A 19,512-nucleotide genomic window follows, 5' to 3' on the forward strand; every position below is an offset into this window, starting at 1 on the left:
TATCAAACTCTTCAAACACAATCCTGTTTCTGATTAAAAAACTGAATTTCAGTCATTTATTAATTTTTTGCCCAGTGGATATGAATGTAAGAGCTGTATGTTTCAAAAATACATTTTTTGTGTGAGTTTTGCGATACATTTATGTATTTTGTTTTGCACAGTATCAAACATCAGTTATGATGTTGCTGATATAATGAGCTCAAAGAGATTAAATGTGGTTTATGATTCGAGTTTCCTTTTGTGAAAATGTTTTTGCTGGGGTTTCTGTATTTATGTATTTACACACAATTCTTTTTTTATTGTCCATTTTTTTCAAAGAGCAGCTCAAGGAAGGTCATAATGCACACATTATTTGATTTGTGTAAATTCAAAGTACTTTTAGCAAGTAGATATGATATGAGAATATTCAGATATTTTTGTTAAATCTCAAAGTAAATAAGTAAATAATAATTACTTAAAAAATGCTATGTGATTTTGTGAAAACGCGTCCGTTTCAAGTGCTCAAAAATAATAAAACACACACACACACGTCCTTGTGATGATCTCACATCCCACCTCAAATCTTGCAAAACATTTTGCACATTTTGTGTAGCGTGTGTTTTAGTGTAACTGCAGCGCCATCTACAGGATCACCTGAGAATCAGATTATTTGCTCTGAAATGTGAGAAATCAAGACAGATTATATTACACAAACATATTACAATAGCATATTGTAATTTTGATGTTTCACATATGATGATGAAGAGTCATAAATAATCACGAAAGGTCAAATAATCATATATGATCAAAAAGCATTTACAATCAGTGAAAAAAATGTCAATATTGGGCAAAAAAAATATTTTATAATTATATGTAGGCAAATATAACATTGTCTGTGCAATATTACACAATCATTTTTTCAATATATTTAACAGTCACAAAAAAAAAATGTCCTGAAAATCCATCGTTAGCTTTAGTGCGAATTAAATGAAACTGTGTAAGAACAAGACAAACCAGTCCTTCATCAACGTTCAATCTATATTTACAAAGACCACAGCTGATATTAAGGGCTGCAGAGGTTAAAACTAAAGAACATTCATTAAACACCTGATCGCTCCAACATCCGACGAGGCACAGGAAGTTCACCAGGGGTCACGGTCTTCCTCAGCGTTCAGACGTTCCCTGCACACCGCTGAGGAAGAACATCATGCACACGCAGCAAGGAGGACCGCCATCCATACTAAAGAGGTACTGTACGATTAATAAATGCACGGATGCATTATCCAGTTCCTGTAGTGAGTTCATTATCAGTGAAATGCTCTGAGAAGGCATCTAGAGAAGCTTATGAAGAGTGTCGAGTGGTGTGTGTGAGGCTCACGGGCCGGATGTCCTGGGTTTGAAGAGTCCCGTCTTCCGGAGGTGTCTCACGATGAACGGCACACACACCAGTGTGGCGCTGATGCGCACCGGGGCGAAGAGCTTGTGTACGGCGTACGCCAGAACAAACGTGCTCGTGCCGGCGGCCATCTTGGACTGAACCACCGACTCACTGAAGCCCAGCTTACACAGCAGAGACGCCACGTCCAGCCCGCTGAGAACACACACACACATATATTACTTTCTTACAAGCGGGATTCAATACTTTGATCAGTGTGTGAAGAGTTTGGAGAAGGTGATGTGAGGATGAGTCTATGTGTGATAAATGCATTTAACAACAATTCTTTCCACACTCAGACAAAAAGCAATACAAAAATGTTATGAATCTACTAGCCAATTTGCACAATTTACAAGAAGAAATACTTGTAAAAAACTACAAATACTGATGCAAAATACTAGAAGAATAGCAAAAAAATACTGACACAAAATACTCAAAGTACACTGATATAAAATACCAAAAACTAGACACAAAATACTCCAAAAAATGCACTGATACAAAATAGAAACTTGATAAAAAAAAAAAATATTAATACAAAATAAAAAAAAAAACTGATACAATAAACCAAAAAAATTCTGATACAAAATACAAGAAAATACTGTTATAAAAAATACTGACACAATACAAAAATACCCCCAAAATACTGACACAAATACTGAAATATATTTTTTAAAAATACTGATAAAAAAAACTAAATACTGTGAGAAAAAATATTGATGCAAAATACAAAGAAACTATAAAAATAACAAAACATACTAATTAAAAAAATACTGACACGAAATACTAAAAATACTGACACAAAATTCTAAAAATACTGACACTAAATTCTTAACATACTGACACAAAACACTAAAAATACTGACACAAAACACTAAAAATACTGACACAAAACTCTAAAAATACTGACACAAAATTCTAAAAATACTGACACAAAATTCTAAAAATACCGACACAAAATTCTAAAAATACTGACACAAAACACTAAAAATACTGACACAAAATACAAAAAATACTGACACAAAATACTAAAAATACTGACACAAAACACTAAAAATACTGACACAAAATTCTAAAAATACTGACACAAAATACAAAAAATACTGACACAAAACACTAAAAATACTGACACAAAATACGGACACTAAATTCTTAACATACTGACACAAAACAATAAAAATACTGACACAAAACACTAAAAATACTGACACAAAACACTAAAAATACTGACACAAAACTCTAAAAATACTAACACAAAACAATAAAAATACTGACACAAAACACTAAAAATACTGACACAAAACACTAAAAATACTGACACAAAATACTGACACAAAATTCTAAAAATACTGACACAAAATATAAAAATACTGACACAAAACACTAAAAATACTGACACAAAACACTAAAAATACTGACACAAAATACTAAAAATACTGACACAAAACACTAAAAATACTGACACAAAATACTGACACAAAATTCTAAAAATACTGACACAAAATACTAAAAATACTGACACAAAACACTAAAAATACTGACACAAAATTCTAAAAATACTGACACAAAATACTAAAAATACTGACACAAAACACTAAAAATACGGACACAAAACACTAAAAATACTGACACAATACAAAAATACCCCCAAAATACTGACACAAATACTGAAATATATTTTTTAAAAATACTGATAAAAAAAACTAAATACTGTGAGAAAAAATATTGATGCAAAATACAAAGAAACTATAAAAATAACAAAACATACTAATTAAAAAAATACTGACACGAAATACTAAAAATACTGACACAAAATACTGACACAAAATTCTAAAAATACTGACACTAAATTCTTAACATACTGACACAAAACACTAAAAATACTGACACAAAACACTAAAAATACTGACACAAAACTCTAAAAATACTGACACAAAATTCTAAAAATACTGACACAAAATTCTAAAAATACAGACACAAAATTCTAAAAATACTGACACAAAACACTAAAAATACTGACACAAAATACAAAAAATACTGACACAAAATACTAAAAATACTGACACAAAACACTAAAAATACTGACACAAAATTCTAAAAATACTGACACAAAATACAAAAAATACTGACACAAAACACTAAAAATACTGACACAAAATACGGACACTAAATTCTTAACATACTGACACAAAACAATAAAAATACTGACACAAAACACTAAAAATACTGACACAAAACACTAAAAATACTGACACAAAACTCTAAAAATACTAACACAAAACAATAAAAATACTGACACAAAACACTAAAAATACTGACACAAAACACTAAAAATACTGACACAAAATACTGACACAAAATTCTAAAAATACTGACACAAAATATAAAAATACTGACACAAAACACTAAAAATACTGACACAAAACACTAAAAATACTGACACAAAATACTAAAAATACTGACACAAAACACTAAAAATACTGACACAAAATACTGACACAAAATTCTAAAAATACTGACACAAAATACTAAAAATACTGACACAAAACACTAAAAATACTGACACAAAATACTGACACAAAATTCTAAAAATACTGACACAAAATACTAAAAATACTGACACAAAACACTAAAAATACGGACACAAAACACTAAAAATACTGACACAAAATTCTAAAAATACTGACACAAAATACAAAAAATACTGACACAAAACACTAAAAATACTGACACAAAATACGGACACTAAATTCTTAACATACTGACACAAAACAATAAAAATACTGACACAAAACACTAAAAATACTGACACGAAACACTAAAAATACTGACACAAAACTCTAAAAATACTAACACAAAACAATAAAAATACTGACACAAAACACTAAAAATACTGACACAAAACACTAAAAATACTGACACAAAATACTGACACAAAATTCTAAAAATACTGACACAAAATATAAAAATACTGACACAAAACACTAAAAATACTGACACAAAACACTAAAAATACTGACACAAAATACTAAAAATACTGACACAAAACACTAAAAATACTGACACAAAATACTGACACAAAATTCTAAAAATACTGACACAAAATACTAAAAATACTGACACAAAACACTAAAAATACTGACACAAAATACTGACACAAAATTCTAAAAATACTGACACAAAATACTGACACAAAACACTAAAAATACGGACACAAAACACTAAAAATACTGACACAAAATACTGACACAAAACTCTAAAAATACTGACACAAAACACTAAAAATACTGACACAAAATACAAAAAATACTGACACAAAACACTAAAAATACTGACACAAAATACTGACACAAAATTCTAAAAACACTGACACAAAATACTAAAAATACTGACACAAATAACTAAAAATACTGACACAAAATACTGACACAAAATTCTAAAAATACTGACACAAAATACTAAAAATACTGACACAAAACACTAAAAATACTGACACAAAATACTGACACAAAATTCTAAAAATACTGACACAAAACACTAAAAATACTGACACAAAATACAAAAAATACTGACACAAAACACTAAAAATACTGACACAAAATTCTAAAAATACTGACACAAAATTCTAAAAATACTGACACAAAATACTAAAAATACTGACACAAAATACTAAAAATACTGACACAAAATTCTAAAAATACTGACACAAAATACTAAAAATACTGACACAAAATACTAAAGATACTGACAAAATACTAAAAATACTGACACAAAATACTAAAAATACTGACACTAAATTCTTAACATACTGAGACAAAATACTAAAGATACTGACACAAAATACTAAAAATACTGACAAAGTTCTAAAAATACTGACACAAAACACTGACACAAAATACTAAAAATACTGACACAAAATTTTAAAAATACTGACACTAAATTCTTAACATACTGACACAAAATACTAAAATACTGACACAAAATACTAAAAATACTGGCACTAAATTCTAAAAATACTGACACCAAATTCTTAACATACTGACACAAAACAATAAAAATACTGACACAAAATACTAAAAATACTGACACAAAATTCTAAAAATACTGACACAAAATTCTAAAAATACTGACACAAAATACTAAAAATACTGACACAAAATACTAACACAATTCTAAAAATACTGACACAAAATTAATAATGTCTTTACAACAGAATTTGAATATGATGAATTTGAATATATGATGAAGTTTGCATCACTGATTCTATTCTATTCCTGTTCATAACTGTGAAGCTGCTTTGAAATAATCGTTATTAAACAAAGCGCTGTAGAAATAAAGGTCACTCACTCACACAGACACACACATGACTGTAGTTTGGTGGCATGAACACTGCAGCTTTATGTTAAAGGCCTGAATCTCACCTGGATACGGAGAGGTAGAATATTCCCAGAGACATGAGGGAGATCCCGATGTGGAAGGAGACGCCGACGGCCCCGTACTCCTTAAACACCTTCCTGAGCTGCTGTGCCCGACTGAGCTTCCCGTCTGACCCTTGACCTTCAGCACGGGACACGGGCGACACCTGATCCTGACGGAAGAGTTCAACAGGAGAGATTTAACAGATCTGACCGCGGAAAACCACAAGCAGACAGTCCCAACACTAATGCAAAATACTGAAGAATATCACAAAATACTGACACACAACACTCAAAAATACTGATTCAATACAAAAAAGAACATAATGATACAAAATACTAAAAATATACAGTTAAAAAAACAGTAAACATATATGCTAAAAAATACTGATAAAAAAACTAATACTGTTACAAAATACTAAAAAACCCTAAAACTAGTACAAAATACTGAAAAAAAATCACAAAATACTGGGACTAAATACTCAAAAATACTGATTTATAATACAAAAAAAATATAAATGATACAAAATATTCAAAATATAAAGTTAAAAAACACTAAAAATATATATACACCACAAAATACTGATATAAAAGCAATACTGGTACAAAATACGAAAAACACCAAAAAAATACAGACAAAAAAAACTAATACTGGTAAACAATACTCAAAAATACTGATACAGAATTGTAATTTGTCTCATATCATGTATGATGAAGTTCGCATCACTGATCCTCTTCTGTTCATAACTGTGACGCTGCTTTGAAACAATCGTTATTAGACAAAGCGCTGCATGAATTCACACAGACACACACCTGACTGTAGTTTAGGGAAATACTAATGGATTCAAAGTGAAAGCTGCCAAAAGGCCTCGTGGGAGGGGCTTAGCACCAGTCCTCAGCCAATCAGAGCACAGAAGCTCTCGAGTGACTGCTTCAGGAGCCAATCACTGAAGTTCTATTGAGAAGGCCGTGAGCGAGGATTCAGAAATAAACATCGGATGGAACGCAAGTAAGATCTAATTTTACGTCCAATAGTCCGGTAGACTTGATGTGTGTGAGATATAAAACACACACACTGACGAGGTTCAGAATACGAACATCAACACACTGAAAACGCCAATCAAAACTGGTTTGTTTTCCGCATGTGACACCAGAGCCGCAAATCTGCCCTCATTCAACCCCAACATTCACACACAATACAGGCTTTTCATTTCCATAGAGACAGCAGCCGTGCGTGAGTGTGTGTGTGTGTGTGTGTGTGTGTGTGTGTGTAGGGCAACATGCCAACGTTCAGACACAATGGTGTGTTGTGTGAGATAAGATTGTTTGACGACAAAACAGACGCACAACATAATCTACACACATTCATCTGGAGGAGCTGAGTGAGATGTTACACACATATGTGTGTGTGTGTGTGTGTGTGTGTGTGTGTGTGTGTGTGTGTGGTTTGCAACCCAGTCTTGTTATTTCCCAGCAATGAATGCTGCATTAGAATTGATAAAAATAGTTTATAAAGCTAAAGCCAGAGGGAGGGAACAGATGACGTGTGAAGGTCGTGTGTGACTCTACACACACACACACACACACACTAATCCAACAAAACCTGTGGACACACGCCAGACGCTCCGCTGACCCCAGCAAATAATGAGAACAAATAACAGTCAAGGCCTGAGAGATCAGAGTGAGTGAGACATACAGTCACAAACACACACACACACACACACACACACACACAGAGAGAGAGAGAGAGACTTTTAAATTATTTGTCCCAACCTCAACATTTTTGAGAATAATGCACAATATTTACTTGATGAAAAAGTAGACTGCATTACATACTCTCTCTCTCGGACACACACACACACACACACACACACACACAAACAAGAAAATCAACTTCATCTGGAATGACTATCCTTCTTTACATTCCAGTGAAAGTGAAAGATCATCATCAGGTTCTGCAGAGCATCTGAAACATGATGACACACTCGGATCCACACATGACAGATAAACACATGAAAGCCATAATAATCATACTCTGCGATTCTCTGATGTTACAGAGACATGCACGATAGGCTACAGAACACACACACACACACACACACACACACACACTAGCATCAGTGTAACGTTACCATAGTAAACTTCGAGGGACAGTTTCTGTATGAAGACAGAGGAAGTAAAAACGACAACAAAGAGCATAAACTCTTATGACAAGCGTGTAACCACGTGACAGAACAACACACACACTGCAAAACACACCGTTCAATAGTTTACACACTCAGAACGGAACAAAGAGCATATGAACAGCAACAACACAAGCGTTCTGCACACACGATACCCACTACAACCTGCCGAATCCACCTGTACACATTAATGCACGATAAATAAATAAATTATATGCAACAGCCGGTTTCGTAACTCTGACGTACCGTTTGAATATCAGCGGCGCGTTCATCTCGCGTTTTCTCGGGCGTCGTGGTCGATCGTCTCGTTTGCATCACCATGACAGCAGCCGAAGAACGGACCGTTAAGAACGACTCGAGTTCTTTGGGTGATTTCAAGATGTCGCTGCCGTATTCTCGTCGCGGCGTCGCGTTCAAAACAAACGCCGCCATTCGCGCGCGCGCAACAACTAAACCCGGCGACGTTCCGAACGGACTCTCACGTGAACATGGACGGAATAATAAAACGTTGGCTTTGCTTGCGTTTAATCGCCAGCATCGCATCGCACGGACGCCGCTCGCGTGAAGATGAAGCGTTCCGGAGAAGTTCAACCGCTGCAGGAACAAAGACGCTCCCGAAACGTTCCTCCGACAGTGAAACATCGTTCGACATGCACGGGAATAACGCTAAATATGATCCTAACGTGCGGACTGTGACGCCTCAGCTGATCGCGGATCAGTCCGTGAAGACCCGCCTTCCTCCGACAATAACACGAGCTGCTCAAAACAACAATTATTGGGGAATAATGCACTTCTAAACGAACGGAACGGAATCTAGATGTTTTGTTCACAGTGAGATATTGTCGTGTGGAAAGTGTCCTTTTGCTCTTTGAGATCCAGTGAAAGGTTGTAAAACTGTCCCTGTCTCGACGTGCTAATCATAGGCATGAGCAAAGTTCATAGAGCAATGATATCATCATTCATAATTCATGATCCACCGTGCATTCCTCCTTTTTTTAAATAAGACATTCACACACAGATCACATCGACTGGTGATTGAAGGGATTTGGAAGTTGGAAAAGAGCCATATGGAAGACAAACTGATGATGAATGTTTACCTACATGCAAACACTGATAACATCATTCATACGTGCTGGAACACGTCCGCAGTCGCGAAGTTCATTTCAGTCCATTTTAGAGGGTTTAAATAGTTTAAATAGACCAGTCTTGCGGAAAAAATAGTCAAGTAAGTATGAATCAGCAGTTTGTCAGAGTGACAGTGATTGATTGACGTGTGTCGTCATAGAGGCGGGACTGAAGCGGCTGATCGGCGTTGCGGCATTCGTGCACAACAAACTTATGATGATGTTTCACTGTGAAAAGCTTTGACGTTTATTCCCAGATTTAGTGTGAACTGTTTTAAATGAGCTTCATTAATTCATTCAAACGAACAAAATCCCCCCAAATGTCCCAGGCCTACTGGTCACGTGTCCGGCAAACATGACCCTTCTATGATTAGGCCGAAGTAAAGCTTATTTATAAAGCACTTTTCACAGATAGAATCACAAAGTGCAACCACAAAATAAAACAGTATACAATCAGTAAAAAATTACAACATTTAAAGAGCCCAAAATAAAACCCAGTGTCTTAATAACAGTGTCTTAAGATGCCTTTTAAAATAATCGACCGAGTCGGCCACAGGCAAAGGCAAGGCGTTCCACAGAACTTTATAGCTATAATTAATATAATTATATAATTATACAATATAATTATCAGACTATATTTTAGTTCAATCATTTGTTTTAGCATTTTTAGGGGATTTTATGATACTAAATTATATTTATGCATTATTTGTATCATTTAGTTGATCAAAAATACAGTAAAATTATTATAATGTAAATGCGCTGCTTTCTATGTGAACATATTATATAGTGAAGTGTAATTTATTCCTGTGATCAAAGTCACATGACCCTTCAGAAATCACTCTAATATGATGATCTGATTATCAAGAACATTTATGATTATTATCAGTGTTGAACACATTTTCTGGAACCTGAAACATTTTATTTTTCAGGATTCTTTGATGAAAAGCATTTATTTGTAATAGAATATAGCATATTTTATTTCTTTGACAATAATAATCACATTTAAAATGCTTCTTTTATCAACGAGTCACTATTGTTCTAAATGTCTTGCACAAGCAAACCTCAACCATGAGGCGATATTGCAACAGATTGAAACTCATAATCACATCACACACTTGCACAATCAGACTGATGTTATTAAAAGAACATTTTTTTTATAATTAAGGACACATGTTTTAACTTTTATTCATTTTCAGGATATGAATTCTTGATATCGGTAATTGTATTTTCACTAGTGAAATGTCACCATAGGCTGCCATTCAAAACCAACTGTTGATATCAAGAATTGATTTCTTACAAGTTGAAATACCAATTTCACATATCAGAAATACAATTATTACTAGTAAAAACCTTTATTTTTGATATCAAGAATTGAACTGTTACAGTTGAAATGTCTATTTGTGAAATCCACAATTGAATTGCTATAGTAACAATGACCAATTATTCAATTTTTACTAGTGACAATGTTAATTTTTGATATCATGAATGTGATTGTTACTAGTAAGAAAGCCATTTTAGATATCTGAAATAATATTGATATCAGAAATACATTTCCAGATATCAAAAATGACCATTTTTAGAATTGTTGATATCAAGAAGAATAGACATTTCAACAGTGACAATTTAATTATTGATATCAAAAATGATATTTCTAGTAGTAAAAAATCAATTCTTGATCAACAATTTTTGGTGAGATTTCACTAGTGAAAATACAAGTACAGATATCAGCAATTCAATTGTTCCTGGAAATGAATAAAAGCTGAAACGGTTTGCCGTAGAATATCTATCTCCTCATTAACTAATGGAGAATGAAGTTTATTCACTAATATTGTGATTTGATTGATTTACTTTATTAATCCCCAGGGGGGAAATTTATATGTCACAGCAGCACATAAATACAATATTGTGATATTAATATTTCCACTGATGCTTTAGTGACGAGAGTTGGAGAAACGTCACTCGGGAGTGTGTGAGGCGTTTCTCCAACTCAGCGTCTGCTCGGGTGGAGCTGTGGAGATTATTACACCATCAGGACTCCACACACACACCCTGCTCACACACACACCCTGCTCACACACACACACACACACACACACTGCTGCTTTAGGAGATAAAGAGGGGGTTTAATAAAGACCACTCAGTGTCTGATGTTGAAACGCACATAGAAACTCAAAGAGAGAGAGTGTGTGTGTGTGTGTGTGTTCTGCTGTAGTTCGTCTGTAAACAGTGATTATGCGAGTGACTTTGTGAGTGTTGTCTGTCACTTAGCTGAACCAGTGTCAAGTCATCCTCCTCTAACCTTTGACCTCAAAAAGGCATGTTCACCCCATCAATCCCTGGTCAATCGGCCGTTTCTGAAACACACACACACACACACACACCAGCCCGTCTGACAAACACGTCTTGTCACTTAAATCACTTCCTCTTGTGGACTTCGGCAGATCTTGATCATGTTTGCGTGAGCACTTTGAGCTTCTGCGCTGTGATTGGCTGATCATACACTGAAAAAAATGATTTTTTGGTAAGGTAAATACTACTGACAAAAAAACAACAATGTAATTTACAAGAAAAAGTTAGTTCAGGCAAGAATTAAAAACTAAATTACTAAGTAAATTCAATGTCAGTACTTAGTTCAAGCGAGTAGAAATGAAAGCATAAATATGAACTCAATAAAATAAAGTAAAAATTACTCAACTTTTCTGATACTGGACTTCCCATCATGCACTGGACCTTGAATAATTAATGAGGTTCATTTTTCACTGGTTTCCAGCTGTATTTACACTGGTTTATCATTGCTTTTGTTGTCAGGATTAGTAACTTGCCATTTTGTGACATTTTGAGGAAATTTTCTGCTCATAGTGACACATTCAAACACAAAAACGATCCATCAAATGTTACCGTCATTGTGCATTGTTTACCAAGTATTGAGGTCTTTGCATTCACATCATGTTTGACATCTGACATGATGAAGTATAAATTACTTTGATAGGCTAAGTAAAACACATACTATAAATGACTGTTATAATTCAATAAAAATGTTTGAGTGAAATGGAAAGCAAAGGAAATTACAACTAAATCGATATTAATCAACCTTTTACTAGCCAAGTTACTTATATTCTTTGTTACTTTCACTTAACTAAAGTAAAGTTTACTTAATTCCATATTCCAAGTAAATTTTAACTTAAGCTTTCTAATTAAAGCTACTGATAAATGTGTTTAGGTTTTTACTTGGCAAATCTTTGTAAATTTACTAGCATTTTCTGAGTGGAAAATGTTGCCTAGCTTTTTTCAAGTAAATCCTACTCCACATTTTAAGATACACACACACCATTACAATATTCATCATATACAATTTTCATTGTTTTATCTTATAAGCCTATTTAACAACTCGACACTTTACAATAAGGTTCATTAGTTTCAACTTTCACTGTGTGTGTGTGTGTGTGACTGAGTTTCACCAGTCTGTGTGTGTGTGTTTTCAGGATCACAGAAGAGGAATACAGATAGAAACACACTGACTCAATATTTACAGTCAGCACGTGTTCTCCTCCTTCACTGCTGACTCACTTCCCTCAACAACATCCCTGCACACACACACACACTCTCTCTCTCCCACTCACACACACACTGATGACAGAAGAACCAGAGGGATTTAGAAACTGAACAAAATATACAATTTATTGCAAATATGTTAATACAGTGATCAGTGTATTCCAGTAATTATAAAATCAGTAGTTGTGATGCTCTTTCCTTCATCTTCATCATCATATTCCTCTGTGTTCAGACAGTAGAAATGAGCAGAACTCTATTTCAGTTTGATAATAACACACACACACCGCTCCGCCTCAGTGATCAGCGCTTTACAGTAAACGACGGTTATTTACACTCTTTCCCGCCTCGGACGCGAGAGCGACGTGAAGGGGGAGGGGCTACAGGAGCGGCGCTGGAACCTCATTGGCCGATTCTGCCGTCAATCATCCGGAAGACTTTTGGCACCGTGAGAATGAACTGAGAACATGCGGAACGGATCATAACAGATCAATAATCACCTCACGCGCTCCGGACCCTTCATAGGGAGCATCACGAGCAGGACACGAAGGGGTCATCAACTCTTTCCTTCATATTTGACATCTAACGCTCACAGACACGTTTACATTTCACATTATTTTCATGAAAAGTTACCATCTGATATATTTTGTTATTTGCACTGAAAGTGTTTGTGCAGTCAGTTTCACTGCGGCGCTTGGGTTAAACGGTCATTTAAATAATGTCAAAATACAACAAAAATAAAATAAAAAAATGTACTGGGCAACGATTAATCGCATCCAAAATAAAAGCTTGCGTTTACATTATATTTGTGTGTGCTGCGTATAATTATTTATATATTTATATGTATATATTTAAGAAAAATGTTTTATTTATATTTAATATAAATTATGTATAAATATATATACATGCAAATATTTCTTAAATATATACATCATGCATATGTGTGTTTTATATACACAAAATAATTATATACACAGTACAGAGTACACACATTTTTTTTTTAAATCGTTGCCCGGCACTATTATATTTATAACAAATAAGCGAAATCTCATGAAAACAATCTGATATATTTTGTTATTTGAATTGAAAGTGTTTGTAATGTGATTTTAGTGTGAAATGTGAGTTGGACATCGAATACTTCATCTGGTCTTTATAACACTCTCATAGAAAAATACTAAATACTGAACGCATCTGTCACTCATCTCTCTTATCATACAATAAATAATCTTATAGAACAGTGGCTCTATGCACATATACAAATAAATACTGTACAGGAGAGCGGTGCTTTACTTCTGGAGCAATGAATGAGGCTGGAAGTGAAAAAGAGAAGCATAGTTCACTCATCTAACCTTGGGCGCCTGAATGACATCATTTTCCTTCTGTTTCAGAAGGTCAGGGTTCAAAAAGAGGTCATTGGAAACTTCCAGGTTCGGAATGAGAGTGAAAAAAAAGTCTCCATCAGCCAATCAGATGCTTGGGATCCTGTGATTGACAGGTGAGGGTTGAGGAGTGGGAGGGGCTACAGGAGTGGCACTGGATCCTCATTGGCTGTTTCTGCAAGACTCATGATCAACTGGACAGACACCAAATTAACATGCAAGAACTGATCAGAAATAAATAATTACCCATGATCCCTGTGCAGGATCACGCGCACCTCTGTGTTTTACAGAAACGCATCTCAAAATCGGACCAAATCTCTGGGGATGAATTAGGCCTCGATCGGCCAATCAGACGCAAGGGATCCTGTGATTGGCAGGTGAGTGTTGAGGAGTGGGAGGGGCTACGAGAGTGGCACTAGAACCTTATTGGCTGTTTCTGCTGTCAGTTTCACGATCAACCGGACAGACACCAAATTAACATGCCAGTACTGATGATATGAAATAAATAATTACCCATAAACCCTCCCACCGTGATCCGCCGTGTGCAGGAACACGTTCCCCTCTGTGTTTGAGAATGAAAACTAAATCGGATGAATCAGGCCTCCATCGGCCAATCAGACGCTTGGGATCATGCGATTGGCCGGATCTACGAGACGCAGCAGCAGCCGTGACTCTTCGGATCCTCGTCTTCGATTGGCTGCTTGAATCTCAGGAGGGGCGGGTCTCCGCTGGCCGGCGTGAAGTAAACCGCGCTGCCATTGGACGAGACCTGTGGCATGCGCGGGTCCTCGGGATTGGTGGATCCGTTGCCCATGTGACCGTTGAGGACGGGGTGTGGGAGGAGCTTAGCGGCTGAGCGCTGCTTTTTGAGTTCGGACAGCGTTTGCGCGCGCTCTTTAGGTTTGGACTCCTCAGTGGAGGTCGTGGGGGCGTGGGGGTCAGGGGTCACGGGGTCGCCGTTAGAAGCGGGCGGCGCTGCAGCGGAAACGCAACCGTTGTGTCGTCCGCCGTCCTTCAGGATCCCCGGCGCGCGTGAGCCGTCATCAGCCTGAGTTACACACACACACACACACACACAAGAAGACAAACACAAGTTCACTCCTTCCTCTATACAGCGCTGGCTTGAAATATCTCACGTTACATGTAATGAGTCTATATAATATATCAGTTTCAGCTTTTAAGTTGAATTACTGAAATAAATGAACTTTTGCAGCATGTTCTCATTATTGGAGCTTCGCCTGTATTAGTCTAGATGGGATATACCCAAAAAGTGAAAGTGAGGAGCATTATGGGTACAAGTCGGGTACCGGCCTATCTTACATATTTCAATAAAACTGGTACCCAAGCGAAATTCAGAGTTTTTTACCATCTAATTTGCATATCAAAATGGCCGACAAATCTTGCACAGTCATTGGACCATTTTCTCCTAATTTTTTTGTAAGTAGGCAATCAAGATGAGGAAATTAAGTTTTTAGATCGATAGTCAAGGGTCAGAGCAAAGATATATTGGAGGCTCACCGGCTTTTTTATGTATATATATATATATATATATATATGCAAAATACCAACTTTTAAGGCGAAACACTAGGTGAATAGGGTATACATTTTTAAATAATAGATATCATCATGAAACCTCCTTAATTGATTACTTACACAACTATATAAAAAAATGTATTATAAGTTTGTATTATATTTATTTTTTTTTAATTATATTTGTAAGATTGTATTATGAAATTTGTATGTTTAATTATGCAAATTAGGCATTATCTCATTAAATATGAGCAATTTTGCATATTTTCGGTGGATAGATCTAAACATATGATAAAGCAAGGTGCAAAATTTGTTTTACACACAAGATGAAAAAAAAAGTTAAATTACCAAGGAAATCAAAATATACTGTCCATACCCTTAAAAAATCAATTTTCGCCATATTTTTTTAATATTAAAATGTCACATAAATCAGGCCAGTAACGATCTATTAACAAATCCCTCTGAAAATATCTTCAGGATACATAAGTGTATAACTGGAAAGTTTGGTGTACATAGGTGCTACTGTACATAGGCTGAGATATGTGTATACGAACTCATTTTCTATATATTTCTATATTTTAGTTTTTTTTGAACGGCAGTGTCTGCTCACCGCTAGGCTGTTCTCCTGATCCGACTCTCGCTCGCGCTCCTCTTCTCGTCCTCCTCTCCACACGATGGCTTCGGTCTGATACTCCTTCCGGCAGAGATTGTGTCTGTCCGACAGACTCGCCCTCCGGACCACTTTCCTGCGAGCAGACGTTACATCCACCAGTGAGAGCTGTGCTGATTGGCTCCCTCAGAGCAAACGCACATCACTCATGTCACTCATATCTGACGACGCTCGCATCACTGATTCTGTTTATGAGTGCAACAGTTTTATGCACTACTGAAACCTGATTTTCCTTGCATGCACATTAAGGACAATATATTTAATTAAATTAAAATTATCTCAAAAGTGAATGTCATTTCATTTCAATAAAAGATGCGATGCTTGATTGGTTGATATTGCGCTCGCGGCGCCCTCTTGTGGACACAGGAGACCATACTGCACTTCTGTCCTGTAATGTTAAGCACTGAACAGCTTCCTCACCTGAAGTGGATCAAAACCGTTCATCAAAGTTAAACATGAATTTTGAACAGTACCCGTTCTTGTCTCAGGACAACTTTGATGAACTGGTTTTGATCCACTTCAAATGTTGACTCGAATTTTGCTAGTATTTCAGAAAGAAATTGTAATTGATGTTTTCAGGCATCCTGACAGCGCTGGAGTGAAGGAGTCAAGCTGGATCTGGTGTTGTGCTGAGCTGCAGTTCTGCGAGTGTCCAGCAGGGGGACACATACTCACACACACACACACACACACACACACATACAGTAGTTCTTTATTTGTGTCATATTGTAAAGTGACCTTGAGTTTGCAGAACCCTAACGTATCCTTCATTATTAGTGTTAGCATTAGCATTAGCATTACCCTCGGCTGCCGGCGCTGCTGGTTCGACGACACAGAGACGTCTTGTGCTTCAGCTGAGACTTCATGATGATGTCATGCTTGTGCTTCAACTCCAGCAAATGATTCCTGAACTCCTCATCCTCACACAGATCTGCACACACACACACACACACACACACACACACACACATTTGACTGACATGTTCATGAATTTGTCCTGTTAGAAAAGCAAATATCTGAAATCGCTGGTGTTTCTGACGTCACAAACGACCTTTAACCAATCAGATCAACGTGTGATCGACAACCAGTGGATCTCTGAGTGAGTGGAGGCGGGGCTCATTTGCATATTCATAAGAACCGCACATACTAAATGAGACGAGGGTGTCGAGTTACATTCACAATGTTTTAACGAATGGAAAAAAAATGAAGGAAAAACACTTAAATATGTCATTTTGGTGATCAAAGATGAGCTTTAAGAGATAAAATGATCGACTACAGGGCGACTTTTTATTAATAACCACACAATTTTGAACGGACTCTCTATCAGTGTCACTGAAGAACGTTTGTTTATAATTTTGAGAACCTTCCCAGAATGCTCTTGTTGTTGTTTTGCTAATATTCCCATGAAGTTTATGAAAATGTTATTTCTCTGATCATTCAAAACATGCAGTTTCTGAATATTTTAAAGATGTTTCGAGCGTGTGAACGTTGAGGGAACATTCCATTCCTGAAAGGTTTTTGTTACATTTGAATGTTCTCTGGAATTCTGAAACACAAAGCAACATTTAAAAGTGTGAGACGAACATCTAAAGACTCTCTCAGACGGTGTCAGTATCTCACATCAGTGCTCGTTAGATGAGATAATTGCTTATGTTAGTCTATTTCTTCTCTTTCCAACACTGATAATAATCATAACTGTTTGTTGATCATCAGATCCTCATATTAGAGTGATTTCTGGAGGGTCATGTGACACTGAAGACTGGAGTAATGATGCTGGAAATCACAGGAATAAATTACACTTTACTATATATTCATACAAAAAACATCAGATTTAAATTGGAAAAATATTACTGTTTAAAAAAAATATTTTGACCTTTAACTGAATTGAATTGGTGTCTCTTGTAACCTAAACCAGTCTCCATGACTGTACTGACTGTAATAAAAACAGCCTTAGAGGACAATATTAATGTTATGGCGACATAAACTGTCATAAAGGAGCCAGAAAATAACAACATTCCCTGAGCTGAGAGCAGAGGAAGACCAGACACATTAATAACGCTAATAAATCTAATATTTGCCCAGTGTTCATATAGTTGATAGATCGGTAATGAACTATTTTTCTTAGTAGAAGCTTTAAAGTCATTATGAAATCAAAATCGACTTGTTTTTTATGGAATATTACAGTATTAATCCTAAATGATGTACCTGTGCACATCATTATTGTTGACATTAATTATTGTAATATTGTTTCCCGCATCTGATCTTGTTCCAGAAGCGTTTCACGGCGGATATGCCGACTTTAAACTAATCTACAATTATTCCTCAAATCAATATGTCTGTGTGTTTATGGATCTGGTGTAATGAGCCGCTTCCTATCATAACATTTCAGTGGTTTATAGATGATGATGTGATGTTGCAGGTCATCAGAGCTGTACCTATGGGCGTCTCCTCCATGTACGTCTTGGCGTTCAGATTGGCACCGTGAGACACCAGCAGCTCGGCCACATGCACCTGATTATGGAAATTAATATTCATCTTTCATACGACACATTATGATAATGCCTAATGGAACCTATGACATATAATTACTGATTTCTGTTTATAGATAGTTTATAATTTCATAGTCATATTTCAAAAATGATAAATTCATCATCATATTTCAAAAATGATAAATTCATCATCATACTTCAAAAATGATAAATTCATCATCATATTTCAAAAATGATACATTTATAATCACATCTCAAAAATTATAAATTTATAATCACATTTAAAAAAATTGTAATTTTTAATAATCATATTTCAAAAATGATAAATTCATCATCATATTTCAAAAAGGATAAATTCATAATCATATTTAAAAAATAATAATTTCATAATGAAATTTAAAAAATGATAATTTCATAATATTTAAAAAATGTTAAATTCATGATAATATTTAAAAAAAAAAAAATCACAATGTCATATTTTAAAAAGTATATTTTGATGATCATGTGATGTTCTGGCCCCTGACCTGTCCCCAGCAGGCGGCGGCGTGTATCGGCGTCCATCCGTCAGAATCCCTCACGTCTGTTCTCGCTCCTCCTTCTAACAGCGTCTCTGTGACCTGAGCGTAACCGTTGGCAGCCGCGATGTGGAGCTGAACACACACACACACACACACACACACACACACGTCACACATTAGCTATCGAAATGGAGGCTCTCCATAGACGTAATGGTTTTTATACTGCGCAAACTATATTCTGTCC

At 35.6% G+C, this 19,512-nt stretch overlaps 2 protein-coding genes across 5 annotated transcripts in view; both read right to left on the reverse strand.

The window, feature by feature from the left end:
* Window positions 1-323: 323 nt before the first annotated feature.
* mims2 (mitochondrial inner membrane scaffold 2) lies at window positions 324-8,982 on the reverse strand. Of its 2 annotated transcripts, none has more exons than XM_039654272.2 (3): window positions 8,256-8,982; window positions 5,833-5,993; window positions 324-1,570 (listed from the first exon to the last, which is right to left on the reverse strand). In XM_039654272.2, the coding sequence occupies exons 1-3, from the start codon at window positions 8,649-8,651 to the stop codon at window positions 1,354-1,356; spliced, it is 774 nt and encodes a 257-aa protein (XP_039510206.2). In that variant the 5' UTR covers window positions 8,652-8,982; the 3' UTR covers window positions 324-1,353. The 2 variants fall into 2 exon arrangements, with proteins under 2 accessions (XP_039510206.2, XP_039510197.2); XM_039654263.2 differs by having other exon boundaries at window positions 5,833-5,999; window positions 8,256-8,976.
* Window positions 8,983-12,793: 3,811 nt separating this feature from the next.
* Window positions 12,794-19,512, reverse strand: part of ppp1r16b (protein phosphatase 1, regulatory subunit 16B) — a 44,850-nt gene continuing 38,131 nt past the window's right edge. For all 3 annotated transcript variants that reach the window (XM_089134559.1, XM_039654309.2, XM_089134560.1), the window contains 5 exons: window positions 19,275-19,400; window positions 18,697-18,772; window positions 17,063-17,192; window positions 16,202-16,337; window positions 12,794-15,109 (listed from right to left, as the gene is read on the reverse strand). In XM_089134559.1, the coding sequence (XP_088990685.1) occupies window positions 14,708-15,109; window positions 16,202-16,337; window positions 17,063-17,192; window positions 18,697-18,772; window positions 19,275-19,400 (870 nt within the window). In that variant the 3' untranslated portion in view covers window positions 12,794-14,707. The remainder of the gene's footprint in view (window positions 15,110-16,201; window positions 16,338-17,062; window positions 17,193-18,696; window positions 18,773-19,274; window positions 19,401-19,512) is intronic.

Source organism: Pimephales promelas, chromosome 8 (assembly GCF_988280905.1).
Source record: "Pimephales promelas chromosome 8, fPimPro1.hap1.1, whole genome shotgun sequence".
Taxonomy (NCBI): domain Eukaryota; kingdom Metazoa; phylum Chordata; class Actinopteri; order Cypriniformes; family Leuciscidae; genus Pimephales; species Pimephales promelas.

Bases quoted from the DNA above. Each gene is read 5' to 3' on its own strand.
- mims2 (XM_039654263.2), bottom strand. From the start codon at position 8,651: ATGTTTCACTGTCGGAGGAACGTTTCGGGAGCGTCTTTGTTCCTGCAG. The intron at 6,000-8,255 runs GTACGTCAGAGT...CTCTTCCGTCAG, and splicing joins GCGCCGCTGATATTCAAACG to GATCAGGTGTCGCCCGTGTC. The intron at 1,571-5,832 runs GTGAGATTCAGG...GTGTGTTCTCAG, and splicing joins TTCTACCTCTCCGTATCCAG to CGGGCTGGACGTGGCGTCTC.